This window comes from Maylandia zebra, linkage group LG2, assembly GCF_041146795.1.
Source record: "Maylandia zebra isolate NMK-2024a linkage group LG2, Mzebra_GT3a, whole genome shotgun sequence".
NCBI lineage: Eukaryota > Metazoa > Chordata > Actinopteri > Cichliformes > Cichlidae > Maylandia > Maylandia zebra.
The window spans coordinates 43,444,960-43,454,835 of record NC_135168.1 but is presented as its reverse complement, the minus strand read 5'-3'; the positions used below and the strand labels follow the sequence as shown (position 1 = coordinate 43,454,835).

General features: G+C 38.3%; 1 protein-coding gene across 5 annotated transcripts; it reads right to left on the bottom strand.

The window, feature by feature from the left end:
• Nucleotides 1-732: 732 nt before the first annotated feature.
• Nucleotides 733-9,855, bottom strand: LOC101478747 (uncharacterized). Of its 5 annotated transcripts, none has more exons than XM_076874605.1 (12): nt 9,250-9,855; nt 7,425-7,471; nt 7,182-7,340; nt 5,821-5,971; nt 4,738-4,788; nt 4,472-4,549; nt 3,924-3,980; nt 3,733-3,792; nt 1,487-1,551; nt 1,277-1,406; nt 1,124-1,188; nt 733-1,034 (listed from the first exon to the last, which is right to left on the bottom strand). In XM_076874605.1, the coding sequence occupies exons 2-12, from the start codon at nt 7,445-7,447 to the stop codon at nt 830-832; spliced, it is 1,044 nt and encodes a 347-aa protein (XP_076730720.1). In that variant the 5' UTR covers nt 7,448-7,471; nt 9,250-9,855; the 3' UTR covers nt 733-829. The 5 variants fall into 5 exon arrangements, with proteins under 5 accessions (XP_076730720.1, XP_076730714.1, XP_076730711.1 ...); XM_076874599.1 differs by lacking the exon at nt 9,250-9,855 and adding an exon at nt 8,910-9,210 and having other exon boundaries at nt 7,425-7,468; XM_076874596.1 differs by lacking the exon at nt 9,250-9,855 and adding an exon at nt 8,910-9,207.
• Nucleotides 9,856-9,876: the final 21 nt, after the last annotated feature.

Genomic DNA, 9,876 nt, shown 5'->3' with positions numbered 1-9,876 from the left:
GCGGCACCGGGATTCTGTGGGGTGCATGAGAATATTTTCCAAAAGTATATATATTTTTTTCATCGATTAAAAAAGAAAATTCAAAAGGTTAAAGGGAGTAAAGCCTCTGTGTGAAGTAAGGTCCAAAAATAAGATAAGATCAGAAAGATGTTGAATAAAGACATATGCGCAATGCAACTTAACATAGATGATAAGACAATGAAATGAGATAAAAACAAAAAAAGTGAAAGTAAAAAAGATGCAAACTGCAAAGAGAGCCATAACATCCATAGTTTATTCGTTTTTGGGAATCAGAATTCTGAGATTAAAGAATTCTGACTTTAATCTCAGAATTCTCAGAAAAACGTCAGAATGGAGAATTCTGAAATTAATGTAAGAATTCTTTTTTTATCTGAATTCTGAGACTAAAGAATTCTGACTAATCTCAAAATTCTGAGATTAAAGTCAGAATTCAGATTTTTCCCCCTCTGAATTCTGACTTTAATTTGAGAAAAAAAGTCAGAATTCTGCCCTTTTTCTCGGAATTCTGGAAAAAAAAAAAGACGTGCCCACTTTTCCCCCCCCAGTGGCCCTAATCCTCTTCTGTAGCTAAGACACTTGCTTTTGCAAATTTGATTTTTTGATCAGCACAGCCTCTACATGCTGTTGGTTTAGAATCTAGACATTTCTGTATGTCATAACAGTGCAATAGACAATCAGCAAGCTCATGCAAGACCCTGAGGCTGAAGCAGCTTAATGCATCATGAGAAGCTTTATTTGTTTGTTTTCTGAACTCATGTTTACAAAAGAAATACTAAAATACAAGAGTAGACCAGAGGGAGAGTTAAGCTCAAATGGGAGGCAAGGCCCTATATTGTACACTCCAATAGGGCTGTAACATCAGGTGGGCGCTAGTCCACAAAGTGGTGATGGAAGAGAAGTCAGATGTTCCTGCAAAGCATCCTGAAGCCACAAAGGCTATAATCATGAGAATGAAGATGCACAGCATAAAGAAACCCACTCTCCAGATGGCTTTCTCCAAGGTACCTGGGCATCTTTACACGATTGAGAAGCAAGAGGGAGAATAATGAGCGAGAAAATGAAATACGATGCCTCCATCACGTACAAAATCTTATCTGAGTACCTTTTAGACTGAAGCTTAACTGTGGGAAGATGAGGTTTCAGCAGCTCCTCAGTCTTAGCTTCCTCCTGCAGACAGTGTAGCAGGCATCATTAATGTAGCATTTCTAACTCAGTTTCTCTAGTTTGTATTTATTTTATTGAACTTCATACAGACATCTACATTTCCATGATTTGTGGAGTCTGTCATGCCGGTATTCATTTCAGCTGTTGTGGCCAGCAGTTTAATTTCCTCTGCAAAGGACAGAGGGCGGTTGAGCACTCGTTCCTTCTCTCTCATCAGGTCACTAAAAACAGAGTACATTATGAGCTCTCCCACTATACTGTGTAATCTTTTAAAGCAAGAGGATCTGTGAGTGAGGATTACAATGTGGCCTCATCTTGTCTGTCCTCCAACTGCTTACTCAGCTCCTGCGTTGTCTGCCTGAGATCCTGTAGCACAGACACAGGGCCAGACAGTAAAACACCTTAAAAGTTTATAAGTCAGAATTGGGCAAATGTTACAAGGGCATACATGCCAACCTTCCCGATTTTTCCTGTAGAATCCCGAATGTCAGTGTCCCTCCCAAAAATCTCCCGGAGCCACCATTCTCCCGAATTTCTCCCGATTTTCCACCCGGACAACAAAATTGAAAAACCATATATCGCAGAATTCATAGCGCGGCCCAGCCAATTCCAGTTTCCAACTGTGGCGGCAGCTACTTAGTTTTAATATTACTCCTATTACTCTTTCTGGGTCACAAAATAAACTTTTAACATATTTTCAGGCGAGAATGTAGCTGTGTAAACTTCAAATATCTGAGCCGAGGAGACACATCGGCACCCGTCACATCGTTTTCAACCCCCGCGGTCTTTCACTACTCAGATTAAACATGATATATAAGTCACTTTGATAACTTAAAACTGCTATTGTTGGACTTTTTTCAGTGTTTTATTTGTTCGTGAGTAAATCAGTTTGGCTGAGATTAAAGTTATCAGATTAGATTAGATTCAATTTAACTTTGTTAATCCCTCGGGAGGGTTCCTCCGGGGTTTTCACACAGCTGAATAAACGTCAAACAGAAAACTGATTAAACAGAAGTGTGAGATGGTCAAGAATTTATGGCAGCGTCAAGTTTATATTTTAGATAGCAAGGAGCAGGCGGAAGAATTTCACTCCACTGACAGAGTTCGTGATGTAATTCTGAAGGCTAGACTGTCCAATTTCACAGTCGCTCACTTCCGGCCTACCCGGCTTTCGGAGGACCCGGCCCACTTAGATTGCGAAGGCCAGGTCCTGAGGAGGATGCAGCCTCTCAATTTGGATACCCCCACTGTTTCTGGCCAGCAAATAGAGCTGTTGGATACCCCCAACAGCCCTTTTGAATGTCTCCCTAATTCTGAGGTTTCAAGGTTGGCAAGTGGGGACTCTTTGTGAGCATCGCCTATGGACTGATTCCAAATGCAGTATCACATTTCAGGAATCTCTGACTCTCACACTGAAGATGAAGCAGACAATCCCTCCACCAAACAGACTTTAAGATGAGTTTTTTTTAAATCAAACAGTAATTGTGACCCACAACTACTAACTGTGCGCTCGGCTTGCAGGCACACAGCATGTTTAAGATCTCCCCGCTGACTTTCAGTGATGTTTAAGTCATAAAACTGTGAGAGCTCCTCCAAAAGCGTCAGCTTACAACTCCAATCAATCACATAATACATCAAATAATAATCTCTGTAATATTCTGGATATTTATTATTGAGCTATTTGTATGTATTAGAGCTATTTCTTATAATAAGCAATTTAGTTCAGTCTGTTACTGTTCTTACTGTATTGAAAGCAACTGTAACCACATAACTTCATTTAATAAGGTATTCTGTGATGAAAGCTGATGTCTGCTTTGCATCAATACTCAACAGTTCACAGTCTTCTTATAGACCTGCTTTTTCTTTCTTCCAAACATATACTTGATGATTCTGGCTAGACTTTCTATCTCTCTGCATCTCTGACTTATCCAGATGTTTTAGTGAAGTGACTGCACGTAAGGATTCCTTTGGAGGACTCTTCCATGCAGGCTGTGTTTGCACATCTGAACTGCACAGTGAAATAGTGCACCAACTCTCCTCTGTCAGTTAAAATTTCCAGCAGCTCTTTTGAATTCATGACGTTGATTTGTTTTCCTTTCTTGCACAGCAGGGGTGCAGTTTTAGCTAAAAGTTTTCTAAGCCTTGCAGATATTGTCTTGACTTTCAGAGTTCCTTTTAACTGTCGTTTCTCAGTGACTTGTCAGACAATTGAAAGTTGGAGGTATTTTGATCTTTTTAAAAGCCTTCCCTTTGATGCCCTGACAGTCTTTTCAACTATGGCACTTTTTGACCTGTCAACAAGTCAATTAAGGCCCAAAGAGTACCCGGACTTTTACATACAACTGTGCATTTGCAGATCCCAACAGCTCCAATGCAAGCTCGCACATCATCACACAAAGGAAATGTCTCTCTTGTCAACAGTCTGCTAATCACTGACACAGTTTGAAATCCATGTGATAAAGAGTTGCATCACATGAATAAATTGCATAAATTATACTTTTTTTGGTTTAATGTTTGATTAGATATCAATGGATAAAACATTCTTACCTTTATATTGTTGAAGCACTCTTCCACAGTTTCACTTAATTGATTCAACTGCAAGTATATCTATAAAGAAATGGTAAAACAATAAACAACAGAGAACTGTGACAATCTTTACTGTTAATGTTTGTGAGAAAATCTAAAACTGTTGGTCAGTCACTGCTTTGTATTGACATCGATGCTGATCTTATACTTGCCAGCTGAATAGCCTCATCTTTGTGCTCCAGGTTTGACTGGTCCTCTTCCCTTTTAAACTAAAAAAACATACAAAGTACAGAAGAAAAGAAGATTATCAAAATACTATATACTCATGTCATTCAGGTTTGTCAAGTGAAACCAATGTGGACGTTCTTTACATCTGCATTATTTTTTAAAGTCTTCCGGTTATATAGAAGACTGTGGAAAAACAGCACTCAGCTTCCTTGATCTATGATATGACACCCTTCTGGGATCTTTATGAGCTCATTAATATCAGATCATTCTGAAAAAAACATTCATTTTGTTTATTATGGACATTATTAGAGCCAAAAAAGAGGATTATGCACAGTATTCTTGTTTTTAAATAACTTGTCAATCACATAAGAATGGGCTGTCCTTGTTTTTGCAGTCAGATACACTCCTTGTTTGCCACATTCAGTTTCAAAACTATAATAAGGCAACGAAAAACACTCAGTTGGAGGCTTCATAACTTTACTAATGTGTGACATCGAGGTGGCTATAACCATGGTGGAATTGATAACGTTACCTTCAAGTCCTGAATTTCAGACTTGAGGTTGCTCAGTGAGAGCTTGTCCTGCTCTATTTCTTGCTGGAGGCTTTTGAGCTAAAAAAAATAAATTATATTTATATTTAGACACAGCTTTCCAAGTTTCTGCAAAACTTGAGATGTCAAAACTGAAACCCAAAAGCAAAATTCATCCAAGATAAATAAGCATGTATCACTGCACACTGAAACTATAAAATATGAGTGTTTAAAGTTGTTACTGAATGTGAAAAGTAATGCATATCTACCTCTGCAGTTAGCTTTTCATATGTTTTCTTCATCACAGTGGATTCCTTCTCCTACACAAAAACATGAAGGTTCATCTGAAGTGAACTCGCTGGGAGAAACCAGCAATCAGTGCAACATTACATCTACATTTTATGAAGCTTAAATATCACTGGGGGAAATAATGATTTGATCCAAGGCTGGATTTGTAAGTTTGCTCACTGGCAAAGAAATCACAAGTCTCCAATTTTTATGGTTGTTTCTTTTTAATGGAGAGAGACAGACAATCAACTATTCAGAAAAAAACACATTACATAAAAGTAGTAAATTGATTTCTGTGCCATTGAATGAAATAATAAAACATGACTTAGCACTTGGTGGAGAAACTGTTGAAGATGTTTCTTGTAGTTACCACCAGGTTTGCACACATGTCAGGAGGGATTCTGGCCCACTGCTCTTTACATGAACTTTCTAAATCCTTTAGGTTTCTTGGCTGCTGCTTGGGAAATCAAAGCTTCAGCTTCCTTCACAGATTTTCTATGGGACTGATAGGCTACTCCTTAACATGCTTCATATTGTTGTTTTGGGTCGTTGGTTGAAAACCCATCCATGGAAGGGGGTTCTCTTCCATGACTTTAGGGACTTCTCGTATTGTTAGCAGAAAAAGCATAACGATTCCACCTCTGTACCTGACTGTGGAGATAGTGCTCATTGGGTCATCATCTCTCTTCTTCCAAATGCGGCATGTCAAGTTCATGCCAAAGAACTCGATTTTGCTTTCACCTGATCACATCACTTTCTCCCAAACCTTCTCTGAATCATTTAGCTGTTCCATGGCAAACTTAAGATGTGCTTGCTTGAGCAGGGGAACCTTGCGGGTGTCGGAACCAAAGAAATTGCTTCTGAGGATAGGACTGCTTTACTCATATAATAAGTCTGTTATTGATTGACTGTAATCTATGTACCAAATTGGCTCACATCTCTCCATTAAAATGAAACTACCATAAAAACTAGACACTGTTTATTTCACTGTAAGTGAGCAAACTTACAAATTCAGCTGGGGATTAGATAATTCCTCTGCTATATTTCAAACACTTCTTACGAACCAATTCACGGATCTTTTCTTCATTCCGTCTATGTGCCTCGAAGTCATCTTCCAGAGCTATGCAAGGCTCCGCTTCAGTCTGTTGCAAGTCTTGGAAAACTTTCTCCATGCTGGAGACACACAGCGACAGTTTTAAGCGTCTGACCACATTGCTAAAAAAAAAAAAAAAAAGAACCTAATAAATAAAATCACCATAAAAAAAAAAAAAGCACAATTATCCAGTAATAACAACTGACTTATAATAGGTTTAAATTAAAAAAACAAACAAAAAAAGGAGATCTAACAGCAAGATGCAAAGTATTTCACAGGCAACAATAAAACAGCAAGATTAATCTGAAATTAGTAAAATATTAAAAACCCAACCTGATAACGTACTGGATTGTTTCATTAAATTCCAAGCAAGAATTAGGCTACGTTCACACTGCAGGTCGTAATGCTCAATTACGATTTTTTGATCAAATCTGATTTTTTTTTGTCTGGTTATTCACACTACAAATAAAATGTGACAGCAAACGCGCTCTAGTGTGAACCGTTCACGGCCCCCAAAGCGGCCCGCATGCGCAAAAGAAGACGTCACACACAACGCGCTCTGTTTAGACCCAGACCAAACAGTATTGTTTGACTGATGGCCCTTAATATAAAGACTTGTTTCGGACTTTACGTTTCCCAATTTTGTTTTAAGTTATAAAGTTATTTTGTTATTTACATATGGCCTAATAATGATCCTTATTGCTTTTTTAGAGGAGCGGTGCTTCAAAGGATAGTTGCAGATTTCTGTCATAATCTGCAGATTATACAGTACAAACAAAATGTTCACGTTTCTCCAACGTTGTCTTCCCAACAGTTTCACTAACATCTACACTGGATGGCCAGGAAGCGTTCGCGATGTCTTCTCCGGCGCTGATAATTGGCGTCTGTCTTGTGTGAGTGACGTAAAAGACGGATTTAATGCGACATGACCATTCAAACAGCAGTCGCTTTCTAAAACATCAAATATGTATCAGATTCAGTACCACATACGAAAGTAACCCAGATCAGATTTGAAAATATCGGATCTGTGCTGTTCACACTGTCATACCATGATCGGATATGGGTTGCATAGGGTCAGAAAAGTCGGATTTGATGCGCTTTCACCTGCAGTGTAAACGTAGCCTTAGAAACACTGCTGTTGTCCTCAGGGCCAAAGATAACAATCTTTCTCTTTCAGACTTTTCCCAAACAAACATAAACCACAATGTTTTACTGGAAGCCAAAATATGGAAACATGTGACACTTGCAACTGAATGCCACCGAATGGCAGGGAGACGAAATGGAAGTGACCCTTCCACAATCAACTCGTGACAGTAATCTGTCTTAACTTACGTTTCAACTTGTTTTCTGAGGGACTTATTCTCCGAACCCAGTGCTGCCATGTCATCATCTGCACCATCGAGCAATTTCCTCATGTCAGCATTTTGATCTCTCAGCAGACTCTGACTGTATTCCAGCTCTGCTATTTTCTCAAGCATCTCCTTTGGTGACCTGCACATGCACATCACAGAAAAAGGTCATATGCTGCACAGTAAGTCCAACCAGTTGTGTGTGTGTTCATTAAGCATCACTCACATGTTTTCCTCTATGACATCCATTGAGTTGGCGTATTCCTTACCCTGCTGTGATCAACATATGTTTTTGTCAAAATTCATATAAAATAGTGACAAAGCCACAATACATATTTTTGAAGTGAATGGTGTTGAAAGTAATTTAGATTTCAACTAGATTTCAAGTAGACTTTATTTATTCAAGCATAAATACATTTTTGGCAAGAAAGAACAAGCAAATGCACAGGTTTCTATTAGGTAAAGTAACAAAAATATATGTGGACAAGTTGTGCTTATGTGTGGTTTCCTCCCAAAAGACAATTTTGTGCCATGAAAAACCATGATCTACTTAATTTATCTAGGCCACTACAGTCATGTGAAAAAGAAAGTTTCAACTAAACCCACCTTAAGCAGTAATAAATACAAGTAATTGTTTCCAGTGTGACTTTATCAGTCTTTTACAATATTGGCTTTTGCCCAACACAGCATGTCACTGTGCATTATGTCTAAGTATCTTCACTTTGGTCTTGTCTTTTTCAAAGAAGTATCATTGTTTTTTCAGATGTACTAAAGCTAAGCCATGCTGACACTTTTACAGAAGAGGCTTTCTCTTGGTAACGACTCCAAAGAAGGACTACCTGTTCATTATTTTCAGAACTATACTGTCATGAACTTTAACATTTAATATGCTAATCGAGGCTTGCAGAAATTGAGTTTTTGCAGTTTCACTAAGCACTGCACAATCTGAACTTGAATATGCTGGGATGTCCACTCCTGGGATGATAGAGGCATTGTGTTAACACACACCTGAATGCTTCAGCCCAGTAAAATGCCTGAACTCCTGCTTTTACAGAGGTGCTGGTACTTGCTTAAGGTAAGTTAATCATTTACATTTGGAGCACCTGGCTGCTACTTGCCCTATTACTTGCTATGGCTATAGTAAGGGTTTGTTAGTTAACTAACTAGTTAACTTAGTTTTTGCATCAAGTCCTTTTTTTTTTAACATGACTGAACCAGAAATGCTTCATATGAGGCATATTTGTTTTGGCCTTGCAGGCAAGACCAGGACATCACACATTTAAGTAGAATGACATTTTGCTGTTAATGTAAATATAGATGGAGGTATGATTAAGGCCACATTAGCTTGAAAATGAATAAAAACAGACTCAGGCTTAGCTAACGGTTAACTTAAATGCGAATAATTAAAGCTAATAAGTTATGAGAACTTAACTGTCGTTTACAAAATGGTTAAGTTTTTTTTTTTTAAATACAGACACACATGCAAGCATTATTGTAACTTTACATAAATGTTTAAACGTACTAAAATGGAGGGGGGGAAAGGCTAATGCAAGGTAAAAACGTGCAAGCTAATGGCCAGCTTTTTTTTCAGTTAGCGTTAGTTAAATAAAATTCAACTTTGTGCAATAAAGACAATTTCTAGCAGAGCTTAAGTGTAAAAGTGTTTCAGTGGTGTTGTAGCTGTATAAAACTAACAAGCTAAAAACCTTACCAGCACATGAACACTTTGCTACTTGGATACCTGGTCACACTAGCTTAACTACCAAGGATCTAGCTTCCATACAAGCTGGTCACCATGGCAGCAATTAGTTGGGCAGGCTTCACAATGAAGGCACTTTTATCAAATCGCTTATTTCCATCTAGTTTATAACAAATTTATATAGCAGTATAACTGTAAGACTCACTGATACTGCTTATAAGGGATCAGAAAAGTTGCTGCCATGTGGAATAAATGTAAACTGTGCTGGTAGATATTGCTGCTTGCTTCAGTTGCAATTATTAGTTCAATATTAGACAAATATGACAATTTGTTTGTGTTGTGTTCAAGAAACCTGTCTTGGATGTTTTGAGCTTTGTGGTTAACCATCCATTAGAAGATGGGTAAACTTCTGTCACACAGGGATGGACATGGCCAGAGGCAGGCTGTGGGTGTTTAAATGCTTAGTTCATCCCAAAGTGGTAATAGAATATCCCCTGTCACAGAACAAATGGAGTCTCAGCATGCCATACCAGTATTATTCCCATCTTATATTGTTTTATTTTGGTGAGCCTCAGTTTCCTGTCACCTGATGTAGTCGCCTGCTGCTGTAGCCCATCTTCATCAAGGTTCAATGTGTTTTGAGTTCAGAGATGCTCTTCTGCATACCTTGGTTGTAACAAGTAATTATTTGAATTACTGTTGCCTTCCTTTCAGTTTATGCATTTCTCTGAACTCGGGATATTTTCAGTTATTTTCAGATGGCTGTGCAGGAAACTCCAAGGGGATCAGCAGTTTCTGAAACTCAGCTTTGTTGTTGGTGCCAGATGGATTGGCCTATGTTCAGTTACTTAAATCACCTTTCTTCCCCTTTTCCATCTCGACATACATAAGTACACTGCCATACTGTTGCTGCCAGTATGGCGAAGATTTTATCTTTTGGTGATTTTTATAATTGTTTTTATAATTGTTCCCTATTTGA

Coding starts and splice junctions, on each gene's coding strand:
- LOC101478747 (XM_076874605.1), bottom strand. CDS start 7,447: ATGGATGTCATAGAGGAAAACAT. Junction 3,981..4,471: donor CTGAAATTCAGGACTTGAAG/GTAACGTTATCA, acceptor ATGTTTTTTTAG/TTTAAAAGGGAAGAGGACCA. Junction 1,035..1,123: donor GTTAAGCTTCAGTCTAAAAG/GTACTCAGATAA, acceptor AATCGTGTAAAG/ATGCCCAGGTACCTTGGAGA.